Consider the following 20,966-nt stretch of genomic DNA (forward strand, 5'->3'; position numbering starts at 1 on the left):
AGCTGACAAGTGACCAATGTTTACTATTTAAAAATATTTTTAATTAAATGCAAACCCCAGTGAATCATATGCTCTTGTTTCTCTGTTTTGAGATTCACACAGACTTAGCAGTCTTGTTTAAATGTTACAAATTTAATAAACTGAACTTGGAAATTGTTTGAAGTTGTTGCAGATGTTATCTCCGCTAATTTTATTAATCTAAATAAATAAGTATTAGCAGGTTCTCAATAGTAGGCTATTTCAATACAGGGAGGGCGCAGAAATGTATTTAAATTTATGTGTGTGTACTTTTAACATGTTTGGTTGGGAAAATAAATATGTTGTAAATTCAAATCAGAGCGTCTTCCGTGTCTGGAATGGATGTATTCTTGAGTCTATAAGCTAACAATAGCTACGTTTCCATCTAAAAGGTGATGTGAATCTTTAGAAAGTTCGCAAAAAAGTAATTCGAATGAGGTGCGTTTCCATCAAGTGGTTGGAGCGGAATAGGGTGATGACGTTACATGTTGATGTCGGCAGGGTTGCTATGGCCGTTCGTTATGCGGAAATCGGAAAGACTGTCAGTCCTGTTGTTCAAAGTTCGCTACGTCACAGCTGTTTTGAAAAGCGTGTTTCCATCTCCCATTTTGCGAATTTACTCTCTTTCGCATTTCTCAAAAACCACGTCAAGCGAGCGGATAAACCTTTTTGCGAATTAGAGGATTTTTATGCAAATTTTGGTGTTTCCATCATCGTTTACTGATTCGATACCTCAAAGTTCGCATAAAATCATGGGGATGGAAACGCACCTATTAACATAATAATAAGATTACCTTGTTTGAATTGTGAAATGGGTTTGGCTAAATAAAAATGTTTGTTTGTCTATACTACTAGGTACTTATACTATGTTGACTGAGTTAAATAGAATTGCATTATTAAAAATAAACTAAAATATGATTTTATTTGACTAAAACTAGACTAAAATAGTGATGGATAAATCTGACTAAAATAAGACTAAAATGCTCAGACTTTTAGTCAACTGAAACTTGACTAGACTGAAAAGAGTAAGAACTTGACTAAAACTAATAAAAACTAAAATTAGAGCTAAAATGAAAGCTTGACACAAAGACTAGACTAAAAAACAACCGCCAAAAACAACTATAGTAGGGTATGTATTCTATTTTTTTCACATGGGGCTTCGTCCACGTCACTTGACTGTCATGGTTGCTATGGTGGTTGCTATGGACCGTCCCCTCTAATCCTTACATGGCTCTAAAAACCACGCGGCAAAGGAGCTGCCGTCAATTGTATTGTTTTTGTCGTAAACTAGGGTCCGATGGATAAAAAATAGACAGATATTCCAAGGTATCCTTAAAAGGCACGTTAGATGTTTTAATTTTCTGCAGTTTAGACTTCGTCCATCACCTATTTTTGAAAGCAAAACACCAAGCTCATTGATTTAATGAGGCAGGGTTATTTGAAACAATTAATTAAATATGTGTGTGAGGTCAGTCCTCCTGAGTTTGCTTCCTATTTATGTCTAGTGTACACCCCTACTGTCCACAAGCACCCCCCCCCCTCCCCATATGGATTTAGAGAATTGTTGCCACGTCCCAGTGGTGGAGGTATCATAGATATGAAAGAGGGCATTAAATTATACTACAATGATCAATTAGGAGGCCGGAGCCCTAAAGGAAGTGATGCAATAGGTGACTGAGTCGAGAACAAGTAAGCTATACCTTGGGTCTTTTATGTATCAAAGGGGGTCTCAAAGGCCGCATACGCTTCAACCTGTGGCTCCAGCCCTACAGGAAATGACTCAGCAAGTGCTCCATCTCGTTGCACCTCACCCAGAGGCTCGCTTGCAAGATTCTGGCCTGAAGTTCTTCCCAGACCTACACCCTAGCCATCCAACATGCATATCTGAGAATCGGGCCTCTCTTTAATAATGACAAAAAGCACACCTTAAGCCACAAATGTACACCTCCGTCTAGAAACTAACCTCTGTCTTATGTACATTGACTGTACTGTTGGAGGTCAGGGGGCGGTCGATAGCAACCACCATAGCAACCATGACGGTCAAGTGACTGGATGCAGCCCCGGTGAAAAAAATAGAATACCACCCTACACACTCAGGAGATTAATGATATTTAAATTATTATGACCATGAAGTCTTTATTTGCATGGGTGTACATTTCGTTCTGTGTAGCATGGAAAAATCTGAGAAACACTCCCATTCAGAATGCATTGGTTTACATTTCGTTCTTTGGAGCACGGTTATTTTTATTTATTTATTCATAAATAAACACAAGGCCTCACATAGCTGTCTGATCAGTCATTTTGGATTCACTCTGTGACTACAATGGCGTACACATCCTCCCTAGTTGACGATCTGTCCTGCTCGGTTTGCTGTGACATCTTTTAAGACCCTGTTATCCTAACGTGTAGTCACAGTTTCTGCAAAGGCTGTCTACAGACATGGTGGACGCAAAACCAGGAACAGAACTGTCCACTTTGCAAGAGGAGATCTTCAAAGACCGAACCACCCAGGAACATCGCTCTGAAGAACCTGTTGGAGGCCTTTCAGCGGGAGAACGCGGATCTCTGCCCTCTGCACGGTGAGAAACTCAAGCTCTTCTGTCTCGATGACCTGGAGACGGCGTGTCTCATCTGTCGAGATTCGGAAAAACACGCCAACCACAGAATCCTTCCTGTGGACGAAGCTGCCCCGAGCCGCAGAGAAGAAATTCAGAAATTACTAAAACCCGAGAAGGAGTAGTTAAACGACTTTGTTGAGACCAAGAGAAAGTGTGAGGACATAGCAGCGCACATTGATGTCCAGACCGCGCACACCGAGAGACAGATTCAAAAGGAGTTTGAGAAGCTTCACCAGTTTCTCAAAGATGAAGAGAAGTCCAGGATCACTGCGCTGAGAGGCGAAAAGAAGTTGAAAGGTCAGAAGATGAAGAAGGAGATTGAGGAGCTGTCGAAGCAGATAGAAACCATTTCGCACACAGTCACTGAGACGGAGCAGCAGCTGGGGGCTGGAGACATTTCCTTCCTGAAGAAGTTCAAGGCTACAAGAGAGAAAGTAGCCCAGCCCCCACCCTCGCCAGCTCTACCCGAGGGAGCGCTGCTGGACGTGGCCAAACACCTGGGCAACCTGGCCTACGCAGCCTGGAAGAAGCTGGAGGAGAACGTCTCCTACTCTCCTGTGATCCTGGACCCCAACACCGCTGGCCCTGATCTCCACCTGTCTGAGGACCTGACCAGCGTGAGACGTGGAGCGAGACAGCAGCTCCCTGAGAACCCAGAGAGGCTGAAGTATGGCATGCTGGGATCTGAGTCACTGAGTCACTTACCTGTGAGGTAGAGGTGGAAGACAGCGCTCAGTGGGAGCTGGGTGTAAAAAAAATTCTTTGCCGCAGCAGCGTTGTTCATTATTGTAAGATAGGATTACATAACGGTAGATACAGATCAGAATCATCACATCAATATGGAGAACGGGTTGATCTCCCAGCGAAGCAGAAGTTACAGAGGATCAGAATGAAGTGGGGTCCGACCACTGAAATATCCTTCAGTGATCCTAAAACCAACCAGACATTCCACTCATGGAAGAAGACCATATCATTGGAGAAATCGAAGGTTTTACCATTCATCAATTCCACTGATACAGTTCCTTTGAAGGTTTCCCCAGGGAAGGAGCTGTAACAGTGGGTTCTGGAGTTAGGAACCATGTGAGTTTACCTGTACTGCTCTTTATTTCTGTGTTGTAAACCATATTCTGTATTGTCCTTGTTGATCCGTAAGCAATGGAAAAAAGAACAAGGATTTGAATAATGCAAATAATAATGTTAAGACATGCATGTTTTCTTGTCAGGTGGTCAGAGATTAATGTTGTGGTTTCCTAATTATGTAAGATCATGTTATAGTTTTAATTTGTAAAATTATGGATTATTACTTAATAAATTTAACAGGATTACGTATTGCGTGAATGTGGGACATAACCAAGTATTAGTATTAGTTTCTAAATCGATCAGGGTGATTGTTGGGGGAGCTTCACAGGTAATTGGAAGGCCTGATTGTCAGTTTGATTTTGAAATCAATAATGTTTCTTTTGGTATGTGAACAGGATTGAGAGATTATTTAAAAATAAATGGGGTCAAATGGTGTTTGCAAATGTGATCACGTACATCCTACAGTTACATACAGCGGCCACTAAGGGGCAGCAAAACATTTGTGATGAGGGCGTGTTGGTTCGGAGTCCTCTCCCCAGAGAGCTTAACTGACCTGGGACCTTTCTGACTTAGTTAAAGTAATAGGCTCAGTTAGGCATTGTCACCATAGCCTACTTTTAAACGGCATTAATACATATATGCTAAAAGGCTACCGACCATCTCTTTCCAAAGGTCATTTCACCATGGGTGCAGGTACTCTTAAGATAAGTTAAGATAATCCTTCATTAGTCCCACAGTGGGGAAATTGGCAGGGTTGCAGCAGCAAGGAGGATAGTGCAAATAACCGATAACAGTAGTGCAAAATAAAATAAGAAAATACAAATACAAAATATAACCGCAAGCGGTGATTAACTCTGAGCAAAATGAAAAGTCCAGAACACACAAATGGAAGATATATAAATATAACACATTGTCATATTTAAGTAAAGATGTTCCAGTTATAAACCTGAACTGCAGCCTCATTCACATGGTCAAAATGTCTATTGATAAGCACACAACATCCAGAAAACTCCAAGCACACATTTCTCAAGTGAATGAAGGGCTTTCTTAAATGAAAATACCTGAAAAATCTTTGAGATTCTGGGGAAATAAAATTTGTTGTCAAGAACACTAGCGGAATAAATATAAGTATGACAGAGTTCATTATGAAGGAAAAATGGTTAACGAAGAAGTTCCCCTTAATGCCATACTGTGTCTTGGCAGTCAGATTCTTGGAAACTAATGAGCCTGATGAATTTCAGGTGCTGTTCAAAGTTGTGTTCTTAAACGAGTGGCAATGACGCTCTATACAGGATTCAAACTATCAACCTAAGGATCACCTGTACACAGGATTATCCCTCTGAGCCACTGACATTCTTGTACTGCATCAAGCCTCATTCACATGGTGAATATGTCGATTGATTGGCACACAACATCGAGAAAACTCCTAGCACACAGTGACTTCTTTCAGACTGGATCAAAGCTTCGTGGGTGTGTTTCAAATGTGTCTGGAGCAGACAAATTACAGCAGTCAATCCGTTGTGTTCTTCTCTGCCTCACAGGGTCTGGCAAAAAGTGTGTGTGAGCACGTAGTGATCCCGAAAGACTATTGGATATGTTTATATTGAACCTCCTGACCAATCATTCATAACGGTACACAATTATTTCACTAAGTGGGCGTGGCCTATCAGCGTTTACGCTGGACAATGGAAAGCGTTCCTGTCCCGGGTCACACTTGTTAGTCTGTGACCTGGTGAAGAAAACCTTGTCTGCCCCTCATTGAATATCAAGACTAAAAAGCCTTCATCTTGTGTACCTCGGCCATAGCAGTGTGTTATTTGCTTTAGCCACGTGAATATGCGAGTAGCGGGTCGTAGCTGTTCGTATAACAGTTGATGTCATGAAGCCGGACGTTTGATTCTACATTTTATAGGAGCTTACTTCGCTGCTGCCCAGTATTTATGTGCAATCTTAATAGAGTACACCGTTTTATTCCGTAACCTGAAATCTTTTTCTTATATTTTAATTTGTTTAATTGAAAAGTTGTGAAGGGTGATGCATTGTGGGGTGGGTGATGGAAGGGCCCCAGATGCAGTTCATCGTCTTGAACTTTTTTAAGTTGTCGGGGAAAGGTTTTAGTACTTTTTCTGAACGGTTCCATCTACTCCTGTGATCAAGAGAAGCAGAATCTGGTCCTGGTGATGGGACGAGTGCTCATCAACACACACACACACACACACACACACACACACACACACACACACACACACACACACACACACACACACACACACACACACACACACACACACACACACACACACACACACACACACACCAATATTGTAAATGATACCTGCAAAATAACATTGCTTTTAAAAACCTCCTTGTTGCGTGTAGTTGTTGTGTTGTAAATTATAAGATTTATTTTCCAGACAAACTATATATTCAATAAGTGCTACCAAGTTGTGCATCTAGTAAAGGACATGTTTGAATTTGATTGTGTGCTTCAGAAGGTTTTTTGTAGGACGTAAGATGCCGACATATGGTGTAGGGGAAGGGGAACTGAGGAATCTTTTGAGACGATTGCTGTTTTTCTGGAGAGTAATAGTTGGACTTCTATTTATGTACAGGTATATGAGCTTTCGAATTCATATTTTGAATGCCATTAGGTATTGCCCTATTAATTCTGAATAAATAAATCGTGTAGAGTACAAATACAACACGACTGATTTTTGTTTTTGTGCAGTTGGTCTCTCTTGGGGTCCCTAGATACGGAAAAGGATAGGGCCACATGTGATTATTTTTTCGGAGTTCTGAATTGTTACTCTCAGAAAAACGATTTCTAACTTAAATCAGATTTCTGTTATTAAAAAAAGTTTTAAAACAACACTACATCCTACAGTGACATACAGCGGCCACTAAGGGGCAGCAACCCATTTGTGACGAGAGCGGTGTGGGCTTTTATTATCGTCTTTGTGTGTGTGGCTGCGTAAACTGCATAGGGCTATTATAGCCTCGACAACAACAAGGACAGCATATTGTTTCTAGGAAAGAAAAATGTGTTTAGTTTTTGATAGCATTTCTGGTCTGTTTGACTATGAGGTCGGTTGAGGTCAAACGGTGGAGACCAATGCCCCTCCAGTAGATCTGCTCTGGCGCCAACAGTGGGACCTAGGAGTTAGGAACCATGTGAGTACTGCTCTTTATTTCTGTGTTGTGAACCATATTCTGTATTGTCCTTGTTGATCCGTAAGCAATGGAAAAACACCCCCACCCTCCTCTTTGACCCGCCTTTCTCCCCCTCATTTGCATTAAAGCTAAAGACACCGAAACGGTGCACTTGGGGAAAGCTCAAAGTGCGACTGGCTCGTAGTGGCTGTAATTCTGCACAACGGCTGAATTTCGGGAACGTCTTCAAATACTGTATTAGAGGCCCACTAATATCTATATTAAAGCATCCATAAAGAAGCATGCCGTGGGACCTTTACCTGGTTATCTAGGGGCCCTTTAATGTCTTGTTTCAACAGGGAGAGGTGAACGCAAACCAAACTGTTATAAAGACTTCCAATGGTTTTTATTCCCGCTCTCTTAATGTGTTGCCTATATGTGGTGTTGTTTATTTTTTCCCCTTTTGTTTGATTGTCTGGACTGTCTGTATGTATTCCTTTCTTATTTGTAAAGCGTATTTGAGTAGGTACTTAGAAAAGTGCTATAAAAAACGGATACATTTTTTTTTTATTATTATTCATGAGCCACATTTACAACATAGGCCTATGCATATTAAGACAGACGTTCAATACCATCTTTAGTGTCGCAGCTCAGAAGGTGTTTTAAGGACAGCTTTGGCTACTAGGTTAAGTGTGAAATAAAATGTCTCATTACCAAAAGGTGTTTCCTGGCAGGTGTTTCTGTAATGAAAAGGCATTGCCTTTTCATTACAGAAACGATTCAAAAGGAGGTTACATTTTGAATTTGTTTAAATTAGGACAATAAAATAAAAAGGCAGCAACAATTCAGTGTGAAATGCAGTAGTGACATCTCTACCAGTAAGTTATAATGGTTCAGAATTGTTTTATTTTCTATTTGATCGTCCAAATGGATTACGGCATCTTCATTAAGCTGTTCCATCATCAATACATTCCAATGGGAATTTATGAGATCCTTAATAACCAGAATAAGACAAACTATTTATTATGGCGTGTGGTTTTGTCTTCAGCCATTTAAAACCTGATTAACGATGGAAGTCGGAAGAAAAGTCGATCAAAATTCTTGTTTTATTGTTTCTTTATTGTTATTATTATTGTTTCTGCTTGGTTGCCTTAACAACCATAACATTTTATGACATTGACATATTTAGCCATGTTCACCCTTTACTATTAAACACTGCACACCCCATAATATCATATTGTGTAATCATAGTGCACCATTTTTAGTTTGCTTATGGCATTGATTATGGCATTGATTCATGAGTTAAAGTAGACATTTGTTTCAGATCATTTAGATCCAAAAAGTATAGAGCTGTTTTCTTAAAACGAGTCAAACTGAGCAAAGTCTCAAACAACCATCTGGTTTTATGTTGATGTCGTTGTTGCGTCCCTGAACAGTCAGCGAGCTTACGTTTCAGGCCAAAAAAAAGAAACAAAAAGAGTAGAGAAGGATGTGTGATAAAAGAGGAGAGCGGCCTACATGTAGGAATCGGTCCACTCCTTGATGGCCTTGTGGCAGTCGTATTGCTGTTTATTATTCGCCCCGCATGTGTTGTGCAGCCAGCGATTGAAGCGCACCTCGTCCTTCCCCAGCACATTGTAATGACCCACCACCATGGAGGCCTGAGACAGACAGACAGACAGACAGACAGACAGACAGAGACACAGAGAGAGGATACAACAAACATGTTATCAGACCATCCTATCAGGCAGTAACTGAGCTGATTGGTGACCGTGTCCCCAGCAGCAGGGCTAACATATAGTCTCCCCTCATTGTTAATTCTAAAGGCATAAATACATGTCCCTCATAGTATTGACAACATGCCTCTAACGGCCCCCTGACTGAACACACACCGCCTCAGAGCGGTGTGTGTAGCTCCTGCACTTTCAAAGCCCCTTGAATTCCCAACCCGTCCCTTGGCCTCAGAGTGGTGTGTGTAGCTCCTGCACCTTTTCAAAGCCCTTCGACGCCAGCCTCTGTCCGAGAATTCTTCCGATGCCGGGCAGAGCGTCTGACCTCTTCCTGCCCAATGGCTCAGACACGAGGTCAGCGTGTTTCTTTGTGGTCGTCGCCATGTTCACTAGGAGGTCGTGGTGAGGGGTCACCCGATCTGAATCAAAATATGACAGATTAATACATAATATTCATTATTAAAACCAACTTGACTTCATCTGTTAATATGCCTTCACCTATGTGGACACATTAGTGCCATCTAGCACTAATGTGATAAAACATGCATTAGGGCGCATTATATTATTTCACAAGCGTAGATATTAACTGCGAGCGTGCAAATTATCTCTGCACGCGCGCACTCAGAGCACTGAGAAGCTGCGAGCGGAGCCCAATAAATGTTCTCCTGCTGGACCCCAGTCACAAAGACCTAAGTCACAGGGCACATCAGACTAAAGAATCCCAAATTCTCCTAAGAGCACGCAAAGCGATGATCAAGGAAAATAAATCGTGTCTGTAACTTCTGACTCAACCCGTATTACAGATTAATAGATAATATTCATCATTAAAACCAACTTGACTTCATCTGCATACCTTCACCAGGTAGAGATTCAACCATAGACTTCAAACCAAACCACTAGTAGATTCACAAACCTGCCAGGTCAGAATCAAAGCGTTGGCATTTTAAGGTTGGGCCTTTCTGGTATGAACGTTTAAATATGACTCACATCAAATAGTTTAGCTTAATAAAAAAAAGTCCCCGCACCCACAGATAAACCCTAGAACCGAGATCCACCAGATCAACCAGATCAACCACGTTTAACAAGCCTGTCACTACACAACAATGGGACACACAAGCCCTAATTATATATAGCAGATATATAAGCTTCTTTTGTCAAAAAAGACATCTTTTGTACAGTTTTTAATGTTGATAGATCATTTAAATCTATTATGCAGCCTCACTTTTTGACTTATCCATGTCAAAACACATAGGGTGAACTCAGCTAACAGCCCTACACATAACACAAAGCTTATTTTCTCCAGAAAAAAACCCTTTGATTTCATAAGATTTTAAATGTTAAATGCTATAAATCGATTATGCAGCTTGGCCTTCTGACCTACAAAACACATCTGGTGAACTGAACTTACTGCCCCACACATAACACAAAGCTTATTTTCTCAAAAACCCCACCCTTTAATTGGATACTATTTTTTCATGTTAAAAAAGGCTATAAATCTATTATGCGGCTTCAGGGGCGGATTTAGAAAAATATTCATGGGGTGGCAAGAGGGGGACAGGAGATTTTGAGGGGTGGCACCCTATGGCAGAAGTATATACAGTATGCCGATTTAATTAAAGCCATATCAATCAATATTTACTTGGAAAGCCCCCACATTTAGATATTTTGACTCAATAACATTATATTTAATTGATTGTGGGATGAGTAAAGCCTTACATTTAAACATAAAAGGTTTCAGACAAAATTTAATAAATTATTACTGAATAATTACAAAATCAACCTGCCTTACAACAAACACCTGCACTATTACACCAGCAGGGGCATGGGGCTAAAAATATATGCAAAGAGAGCTGCAATATGTACTTTAGTTAACAATAAGTCGGTATTTGTCCATGAGATATTCCTATCAGATGTCAATCATCAGTCCAACTTGAGTGCAAATATCACTTTATTCACCGATTCCAATAATTTACATACAATGCCACCCTCAAAGCGCGGTGACATAGAATAACTCCCAAAGTAGAGTGTATTACCTGCATGCTTGGAAGAGCCAAATGGGGATTCAGGGGAAGTGCTATCAAAGATTTCCCTGTCTTTCTTTTTTTATATCTGACTGTGGTAGGAGTAGCGAGAAGTCAGTGTAGCGTTTTCGCGGCGAGATTTTGTAGAAGATATACAATGTCCTCGTTTATGGCGCCCCCTAATGGCGAAATTTTCCGAAATTTTTATGGAACGACATTAAGGTTAGCACCAACAGGTGTGTAAAATTTGAACTCGATCCGATGTCTAATTTTTTATTTTTTGGGATTTTTTATTTTCCACGTCTAATTTAGCTAATAAACCAATATTCAAAACGCTACTGTTTCGTCGTCGAAGGTCGGATCCAAAAAAAGTTCAATAATTTCTTTGCGTGTGCGTCTGAAGATGTCGTGTGCAAAGTTTGGTGTTGATTGGTCAAGAAATGTGGGAGGAGTAGGGAAAACACAGTTTTGCGGTTTTCGCGATTTAGCGAAAAATATTCATTGACGCAAATGGGCGTGGCCTAGGCCAAAAGATGCAGCAGACTCCAGTGAATATGTGGGTACAAGGTTTTGACTGTGGGAGGTTCGGTGTGGGAGTTATAGCCCCAAACGCGTTTTCCCTTGGTATAGCGCCACCTAGTGACCGGCGTGTCTGGATTTTGTCGTCTGCGTAGTCCGAAGAGATCTGGATCTAGTCATGCAATTTGCGTCTCTGCACCATTTACGCTTTGGGCTGTGGTACCACTTTTAGGGAGGTACAAATAATAAAAATAAACACTACAAAAACAATAGGGATCCAACCTGTTGGCTTGGACCCCTAAAAATCCTTACAAAAACAATAGGGATCCAACCTGTTGGCTTGGACCCCTAAAAATCCTTACAAAAACAATAGGGATCCAAGTATACTTTTTCTAAGTACACATACGTACAATTTACAATACACTTACAATAAAGTACACTTTTTATAAGTACAATGCAATACCACTTTAAGTATTTCAGAATTAGTGTACTTTTTTTTCAGTACATTAAAGTGGAACTTAATGACATTTATTGCGAAGTACACTTTTGAAAAGTACATACGTTAAACATACTTTAATTTAAGCACAAAAAGAAAAAGTTTACTTGTAATAACTTTTGTATACTTCAATTATATTTGCAATACACTAAAGTATACAACTTCTTCACCTGGGGGGGTTTGGCCCGGGGAAGTCCCCTGGCTCGAGGCGGCACCCAGAGCCCATGCATGGGGGGACACGGTGTCGGAGTGGGCCGCCGTGATCCAGGCTTCCTGGCCGTCAGCCTCCTCAGCCACAGCCAACCAAGGCAGCCTACCCTCACGAGGGTAGCGGGGGTTAAGGCCCGGGGGCTTGGCCTCAGCAGGGGGAGGGAGGACGATCCTCTCATTGCTGCCACCAGCTGGGGCAGCCAACCAGGGGTGCCTATCCCTAAGATTGTAGCGGGGGTTAAGGCCCGGGGGCTTGGCCTCAGTAGGGGGGGTTTGGCCCGGGGAAGTCCCCTGGCTCGAGGCGGCACCCAGAGCCCATGCATGGGGGGACACGGTGTCGGAGTGGGCCGCCGTGATCCAGGCTTCCTGGCCGTCAGCCTCCTCAGCCACAGCCAACCAAGGCAGCCTACCCTCACGAGGGTAGCGGGGGTTAAGGCCCGGGGGCTTGGCCTCAGCAGGGGGAGGGAGGACGATCCTCTCATTGCTGCCACCAGCTGGGGCAGCCCACCAGGGGAGCCTATCCCTAAGATTGTAGCGGGGGTTAAGGCCCGGGGGCTGGGCCTCAGTAGGGGGGGCGGGGACAAGCCTGGTCATCTCGGTGTAGGACTCCCTGTCCGCCATCATGATGGAAGCAGGGGTCAGTTGAGTCCGCAAAGAAAACAATGTCTTCCTGTCCATCGTCGCTGTTCGATAATCTCTCTATGAGTCTCTGTAATAAAAATATATTTAATTTATATTCATTAATGGAGTCTTTACCACATACATAGATTGGACCACTGCTTGGGTCTGAAGCATACTCATCCAATTTTGATTTCTGGTAGCCTACAAGAAACTAAGTCTGTGAGTGATGGCGTATTGAGAAAAAAAATTGAAAAGAGAATAATACAGCATGAGTTGTACGCTCCTATCACGGTGTCTCATTAAGTTTACAACAACATTACTTGCATTGGAAGTCAATAAAGACACCGAATAATTTGGTATAAGTCACGGTTCAACACTGAAAAGTTGAACCAACCACGAGTGTGAGTACAGCGCATACCGAACCGTGTACTAACATAAACGTCAGTAGCCACTAGCTAGTAAGAGAGTGAGCTAATGCAGTCGTTAAAACACCTCCAGCAGCAGCATTGCTTCAGATATCACCCTCATTAAGTGCGATGGCGTGAAAACATGCAGCAAGAACGTTCCACAAATGTACCGATCTGTTTATATTCATGCGGTATTACGGTTATGGCTTTCGACTTTATGGTTATGGGGACAGAAGGTTACGACAATTAACGATAAATCAATCAGTGTTTTCACCGTGAAAAACCATTTACAATAACATACATAATTGTTTAGCATTATCGATCAGTTAGATGACTTTCTAAAATTACATTGAACTTTGAGAGGAGGCAAGGGCCTTTTGGTGTTTGGAGAGCGAGGTGAGAGAGGCCGTGGAGGGCCCGAGGTCCACGACGCTCCGAGCAAGGTTTAACCTTATTTCAATCGAGCAAAATGTGGCATCTTTTACACTTCGATAAATGTATAATTGACATGTAATAATGTGCCATGGACGGATTTATAATAGCATTGACATAAAATGGGACCACTTTAGTACTTAGAGCTATAGTTCATCATGACTTACCTCTACTTGGCGTCAAAGGGCGAATGAAAACTTTAGAACTTGAGCAGATACTTGATTGACACGAGACATTATGACGAGTCCAGCTTCCCGAAGCTATCATTGAGCGCATTATGACCTCACAGTAATTTGTGTGTGTTTTAATACAAAGCCTGCCTACAGGATACCCCAGATCTTAAAACAAAAATATCACAAAACAATGATGCTTTGCATCATTGCGTATGCATGCTGCTGATACAGAAAATTGCCCCAGGTATCATGTGACCGTGTGAGGATTAAACCAACCCGAGATTGACATTAGTGAATCACACATATGAATGCATGCGTTCACATGCATGTGCATATGAACATTGCACAGTATAATATTCAACCTTTCCACATTCAATCATCATAAAATATCTGATTGCCTAAACTACTACGCTACTACGCATTACAATGAATGGTTTGGCAGCAGGTGAGTAGTTAATACTTACCACCACTTGGGTAGGTTTATGAAAATATCAACGTCCGGTTGGGGGGAGGGGGGGTGGTGGGGTGTTTATGACAGCACTTCCGGTTGGTGTTGTTATATCAATGACTTATTGCTATGCTGTGTATTTTAATATAGGGGTCTACGTTCTCCTCTCCTTATGGGTCGGCTAGAGTGCGAGCCTGCTAGGTGTAGTGTGAAGCGTTTTAATGGCATGCCTCTTCCTCTCTTTTAGTGTGTTAGTGTTAGTGTTTAGTGTTTCAGGCAATGTTTATGTGTATGGTGTTGTTCTATGCCCCTCTGGCTAGCGTCGCCAATAACCGGAGGGTTACATGTTTACCATCTGGTAGACAACCACATCCTCCATAAGCCAGCCTAAGTGTGTGTGTGTGTGTGTGTGGGTGTGGGTGTGGGTGTGGGTGTGTGTGTGTGTGTGTGTGTGTATGTGAGGTGTTCACCATAAGAGGGTCCGTTTGTGGATCACTTAGACAACATATTAGGAGTTACGACTCCTAATGGGGTATGGTGTTGTTCTATGCCCCCTCTGGCTAGCGTCGCCAATAGCCAGAGGGTTACATGTTTACATCTGGTAGACAACCATAAGCCATCCTAAGTGAATTTGTGTGTGTGTGTGTGTGTGTGTGTGTGTGTGTGTGTGTGTGTGTGTGGGTGTGTGTCTGTGTGTGTGTCTGTGTGTGTGTCTGTGTGTGTGTCTGTGTGTGTGTGTGTGTGTGTGTGTGTGTGTGTGTGTGTGTGTGTGTGTGTGTGCGTGCGTGTGTGTGTGTGTGTTTTGATATAATAAAGCGTTGAATATTATTATACGTAACCTCTTAATACACATATATATATATGTATATATATATATATATATATATATATATATAGTGGGCGTCGTATTATAGGGATGAGAATACGGTAAACAAGCCCATAATCTCCTGTATAGTAATATGCCTACATATAAATAAAGCATATCAGGGTTAAAAAGTGGTGTTCACCATAGGAGGGTTCGTTTGTGGATCACTTAGAAAACATATTAGGAGTTATCATGATACTATTATCTGATGTTCTAATAATTTCATTTATTATAAGGGGGTCTACGTTCTCCTCTCCTTATGGAGTCAACTAGAGTGCGAACCTGCTAGGGTCGTGTGAGGCGTTTTAATGGGATGCCTCATCCTCTATTTGCATGTGTTGTCTTAAGGCACTTAAGGCACTTAAGACACAGCTTTCAGGCAATGTTTATGTGTATGGTGTTGTTCTATGCCCCTCTGGCTAGCGTCGCCAACAGCCGGAGGGTTACATGTTTACATCTGGTAGACAACCATAAGCCATCCTAGGTGAAAGTGTGTGTGTGTGTGTGTGTGTGTGTGTGTGTGTGTGTGTGTGTGTGTGTGTGTGTGTGTGTGTGTGTGTGTGTGTGTGTGTGTGTGTGTGTGGGTGTGTGTGTTTTGATATTATAAAGTGTTGAATATTATTATATGTAGCCTCTTAATACATACCTATATATATATATATATATATATATATATATATATATATATATATATATATATAGTGGTCGTCGTATTATAGGGATGGGGATACGGTAAACAACCCCATAATCTCCTGTATAGTAATATGCTATATATATACATATAAATAAGCATATCAGGGTTAAAAAGAGGTGTTCACCATATGAGGGTCCGTTTGTGGATCACGTAGACAACATATTAGGAGTTATCATGATACTATTAAAGGATGTTCTATTAATTGCGTTTATTATAAGATATATGTATTAACCTACGTATCATTAGTAGATAGTCTATTGTGTGAATGAGTAGGCGTAGGCCAATGGTATCTAGGCATGCGCACTAACGGCGTGTCTATTGGTCAGGAGGTCATAACACTGGGGGGTAGGTGTGTCGGGTATTCTGTGGATCACCTATAGGGGATATATATCGAACCAGTGCAGAATGAAGATAACCCTGATCCTCCAAACACCCTGATCCTCCAAACACCCTGATCCTCCAAACGTCTGAGCGCTAGGCTAAGCTAGTAGACTCGTCATAGCGGCTGCAGAAGAAAGGAGAAGAAAGAAAAACAGCTACTACAACCTGCACAACTATGCCTACTGACTGTAAGTATTCATATGAGTGTAATATGTTATTATTATTATTATTATATCATGACTATGACCATGTGTATACGCGGCCCATATCTGATTGATACATAGTTTTTCCGTAGTGATTTCTGACGTCGGCTATGAGAGCGTGAAAAGGCATCAGGTTCCACGCGCACGTAAGATGATTTTATAGCAACGTATAATATATAGATCCCTCACACTCTCTATCATTATTATTATTATCGGCTATAAATATATGCACATAGAATAACCGCTAAACCGTATGTTTCTGTCGTGTAGCAGGTGCTGATATTCGGTTGAATAATCAAAGATCGATACTCGGTGATCGGACCAATGTGGGGGCCAGCAGTAGTTATGGTGAGTTATTAGTACACACGCTATTATCATACATGTATTACATCTATTTTATTGGGCATTTAATAATGAATAAAAAAAATAATAAAAAAAACCAGAACTGCAAGCAGTTATGCAGGGGTCCAAGAAGTGTGCATTTCGCCGGCACAACGCGAAGCATGTGTTCAAAACGCTTCCCTGAACCTGTGGATACAAAGGATTTGACTGTGGTAGGAGTAGCGAGAAGTCAGTGTAGCGTTTTCGCGGCGAAATTTTGTAGAAGATATACAATTTCCTCGTTTATTGCGCCCCCTAATGGCGAATTTTTCCGAAATTTTTATCGAACGTCATTAAGGTTAGCCCCAACATGTGTGTAGAATTTGGACTCGATCCGATGTCTAATTTTGGATTTTTTTGGATTTTTAATTTTCCACGTCTAATTTAGCTAATAAACAAATATTCAAAACGCTACAGTTTCGTCGTCGTCGTCTTTGCGTGTGCGTCTGAAGATGTCGTGTGCAAAGTTTGGTGTCGATTGGTCAAGAAATGTGGGAGGAGTAGGGAAAAAACTGTTTTGCGGTTTTCGCGATTTAGTGAAAAAATTTCATTGACGCAAATGGGCGTGGCCTAGGCCAAAAGATGCATCAGACTCCAGTGAATCTGTGTGTACAAGTTTTTGGACTCTGGGAGGTTCAGTGTGGGAGTTATAGCCCCAAACGCGTATTCCTTGGTATAGCGCCACCTAGGGACCGGCGTATCTGGATTTTGTTATCTGAGTAGCGGTGCCGATTTTGGATCTAGTCATGCAATTGGCGCGTGTGCACCATTTACGGTTTGGGCTGTGGTTCCACTTTCACGGGGAGGTAGTATAACAAGAAGTGTGCATTTCGCCGGCACAACGCGACAAGAAATGTGCATTTCGCCGGCACAACGCGAAGCAAGTATTCAAAACGCTACCGTGAACAACATGTGGATATAAAGGTTTTGACTGTGGGAGCTTCGGTGTGGGAGTTATAGCCTAAAACGCGTTTTCAGAACATTCCATTGGCCAAATAGGAGATAGACAATGTCGTTGTTTTTTGGCGCCGCCCTGTGGCGAAATTTTCCAAAGACAATTTTCCTTTGCCAAATAACTCCCGCCCACATTAATAATTCTTGGCCATATTTTCTATATAGACTCGGGATTGCCCCTTGATGGTTTCCCTTGAGTTTGAAGAACATTCCTTTGGCCAATTAGAAGATATACAATTTCCTCGTTTATAGCGCCCCCTTAGGGCGTAATTTTCCGAATTTTTATTCGAACGCCGTTAAGGGTAGCGCTAACATGTGTGTAAAATTTGGACTCGTTCCGATGTCTACTTTTGGATTTTTTTGGATTTTTGATTTTCCACGTCTAATTTAGCTCATAAACCAATATTCAAAACGCTACTGTTTCGTCGTCGAAGGTCGGATCAAAAAAGTGTCTATGGTTTCTTTGCGTGTGCGTCTGAAGATGCCGTGTGCAAAGTTTGGTGTCGATTGGTCAAGAAATGTGGGAGGAGTAGGGAAAAGGCAGTTTTGCGGTTTTCGCGAAAAAAAATTCTAGACGCAAATGGGCGTGGCCGATGCCAAAAGATGCAGCAGACTCCAGTGAATATGTGCGTACAAGGTTTTGACTGTGGGAGGTTTGGTGTGGGAGTTATAGCCCCAAACGCGTATTCCTTGGGATAGCGCCACCTAGTGGCCGGCGTGTCTGGATTTTGTTATCTGAGTAGCGGTGCCGTACCTGGATCTAGTCATGCAATTGGCGTGTGCACCATTTACGGTTTGGGCTGTGGGCACAGTTTCAGGGAGGTAAGTATAATAATAGGAAAAATCCTTACAAAAACAATAGGGATCCAACCTGTTGGCTTGGACCCCTAATAATAATAGGAAAAATCCTTACAAAAACAATAGGGATCCAACCTGTTGGCTTGGACCCCTAATAATCCTTACAAAAACAATAGGGATCCAACCTGTTGGCTTGGACCCCTAATAAAAAGAATAATCCTTACAAAAACAATAGGGATCCAACCTGTTGGCTTGGACCCCTAATAATAATCCTTACAAAAACAATAGGGATCCAACCTGTTGGCTTGGACCCCTAATAATAATCCTTACAAAAACAATAGGGATCCAACCTGTTGGCTTGGACCCCTAACTAGAACTGCAAGCAGTTATGCAGGGGTCCAAGAAGTGTGCATTTCGCCGGCACAACGCGACAACAAATGTGCATTTCGCCGGCACAACGAGAAGCATGTGTTCAAGATGCTACCGTGAACAACATGTGGATATAAAGGTTTTGACTGTGGGAGGTTCGGTGTGGGAGTTATAGCCTAAAACGCGTTTTCAGAACATTCCATTGGCCAAATAGGAGATAGACAATGTCTTCGTTTTTTGGCGCCGCCCTGTGGCGAAAGTTCCAAAGACAATTTTCCTTTGCCAAATAACTCCCGCCCACATTAATAATTCTTGGCCATATTTTTTATATAGACTCGGGTTTGCCCCTTGATGGTTTCCTCATAGTTTGAAGAACATTCCTTTGGCCAATTAGAAGATATATAATTTCCTTACAAAAACAATAGGGATCCAACCTGTTGGCTTGGACCCCTAAAAAAAAAAAAATGAATTTGGCACTGCCAACTGGGGTGGCAGCTGGGGTGGCAAGGCTTTTTTTAGGGTGGCAGTTGCCACCCTATGCCACCCCAGTAGATCCGCCCCTGTGCGGCTTGACCTTTTGACCCTACCCATATCAAAGCACATCTGGTGAACTCAGCTAACTGCCCCACACATAACACAAAGCTTATTTTCTCAATAAACCCACCCTGAAGTGGCAAACCCTTTGTTTGCCCTATTTGTTCCTAAGGCAGAGATGGTCCGACACACATTTCTTCGGAAGCACGCATAGAGAGTGTTTAACTTTGTGTTGATTCATTTATTAAGCAATAACTCCGGTTGGCTATCCAGGAAATAACGAAACATAAAGACTCCAAACAATGTAACTGTTTTTGCGGCCAAAACAGGGTTCTTAGTATTGTACAAAAAAGGACTTTCAATGTAAAATAATATGTCAAATAATGCGTCCAATATTGTGTCCAATAATGCGAAATAATGAGTACAGAAAACTGTTGGCCCCCTGCCAGCCAAAACCTGAGCAACAGTAATAAGCCTGCCCTATGAGGGCCTCCGGCTCCAGGTAGAGCGTGACACACCTATTTCCCCAGGTGACACAAAGGACTAATCACCACATCATCACAAAATTCATAAATATACATATGAATGAAAATTAGATTAATATTTCATATACTTTATAATACATAACTCATACTTTTAGCCTGAGACTCAAAATATATTTACTTAGAAATATTCAACACAAAAGACCTCTAAATGACTCCAACACACCCTATTTTTTACTCAAAAAAAGGCTATAAAACTATTATGCGGCTTGACATTTTGACCTACCCATATCAAAACACATGCAGGTCTAAAGTCTATCACGTCACCGACGTCATCATATTGTCTTTGGCTATACTCGTGCATTTTTTGCAGCCTAATTAAGTGTCTCTTACTTATAATAACTCCTTGCCTAACAGCAAGTGACTTTAGAATGTCATTGTAATTCATTCTGAGGTTAAAATAGAACGATAACTCTTCTATCTTGTCCATAGCCGACATGCGTCTGACCCATGCTGCAACAATAGACAACACAGCCACACTCCTTTTATAATTGTTAATTCGTGCCCGCAACATAAGTATCTCGTTCCAACGAATTATTAAACTGTTGCCACAAAATAATGATCTTGTTCCCATGAATTATTAAACTGTGGCGTCAAAGTTATAATCTCGTTCCCGCATTTAATTATATTGTGGCCACAGATTATTAAATCATGCAAACAGATCACTAAATCGGGAAAACTGATTATTAAATAGGGAAAACAGATCACTAAATCGGGGAAACAGATTATTATTATTTTCCCAGATGTCACCAGAGGGGCTCCGTAGGTTTTCACTGGATAGTGACGTTTTACCGTACCTTTGGTGAGAATGAAAGGTGTGTTAGCCCAGTAGCGCCGCTGCCGCTGTTTAGCCGGACCCAGAGTGATAGAGATAACGATAGTTATGTTATTATAACTCTAGTTCTAAGATTGTAGGCGTAGCCGTCTGGCTTCGCCCTATGCTCTTGTCCCGTGCGCGTGCTTGCGCGCACTGAAAATGTGAGCTATGCACCAATCAACGTTGGCACCGCCAACATTCCCCACGGCAGCGTGTATATAGGCCTAAAGTGGCGCAGAGCAGCGTTCGTCCTCCATGCTATTCTTTCAGCAATTGGAGAGAACAGCAGGTGGGTAACTAGACGGCTACACCTACAATCATAGAACTAGAGTTATAATAACATAACTATTGTTCTATTTCATGTAGGCTACGCCAGACCCGTCGCCAGACCACTGAGTCTTAAGGGGGGCATATGAAATGCATAGGGGGGCACAATTATTATTAGCCTACAGTACGTAGGCCTATATTTCCTCTATTCGCGCAGCACATAATCATCACGTTAAAC

General features: G+C 41.8%; 1 protein-coding gene, 1 long non-coding RNA gene and 1 pseudogene across 3 annotated transcripts; 2 read left to right on the forward strand and 1 right to left on the reverse strand.

Annotated features, from left to right (window-relative positions):
- Positions 1–2,235: 2,235 nt before the first annotated feature.
- LOC115546974 (tripartite motif-containing protein 35-like) lies at positions 2,236–4,242 on the forward strand (annotated as a pseudogene).
- Positions 4,243–7,954: 3,712 nt separating this feature from the next.
- LOC115546977 (uncharacterized) lies at positions 7,955–20,563 on the reverse strand. Its single transcript, XM_030360858.1, has 4 exons — positions 20,442–20,563; positions 11,803–12,551; positions 8,855–9,015; positions 7,955–8,527 (listed from the first exon to the last, which is right to left on the reverse strand). The coding sequence occupies exons 2-4, from the start codon at positions 12,518–12,520 to the stop codon at positions 8,381–8,383; spliced, it is 1,026 nt and encodes a 341-aa protein (XP_030216718.1). The 5' UTR covers positions 12,521–12,551; positions 20,442–20,563; the 3' UTR covers positions 7,955–8,380.
- Positions 15,499–16,521, forward strand: LOC115546989 (uncharacterized). 2 transcript variants are annotated; one of them, XR_003977318.1, is made up of 3 exons: positions 15,499–16,051; positions 16,148–16,212; positions 16,337–16,521. It is a non-coding gene; the product is annotated as an uncharacterized LOC115546989 (long non-coding RNA). The 2 variants fall into 2 exon arrangements; XR_003977319.1 differs by having other exon boundaries at positions 16,159–16,212.
- Positions 20,564–20,966: the final 403 nt, after the last annotated feature.

The sequence above is a fragment of the Gadus morhua genome, chromosome 7 (genome assembly GCF_902167405.1).
Source record: "Gadus morhua chromosome 7, gadMor3.0, whole genome shotgun sequence".
Taxonomy (NCBI): Eukaryota; Metazoa; Chordata; class Actinopteri; order Gadiformes; family Gadidae; genus Gadus; species Gadus morhua.

Excerpts from the sequence above, each read along its gene's own strand:
- LOC115546977 (XM_030360858.1), bottom strand. The coding sequence starts at position 12,520 with ATGGACAGGAAGACATTGTTTTCTTTGCGGACTCAACTGACCCCTGCT. Across the intron at positions 9,016-11,802 it reads CCCGGGCCAAACCCCCCCAG|ATCGGGTGACCCCTCACCAC; the intron begins GTGAAGAAGTTG and ends ATTTTGATTCAG. Across the intron at positions 8,528-8,854 it reads CGTCGAAGGGCTTTGAAAAG|GCCTCCATGGTGGTGGGTCA; the intron begins GTGCAGGAGCTA and ends TGTCTGTCTCAG.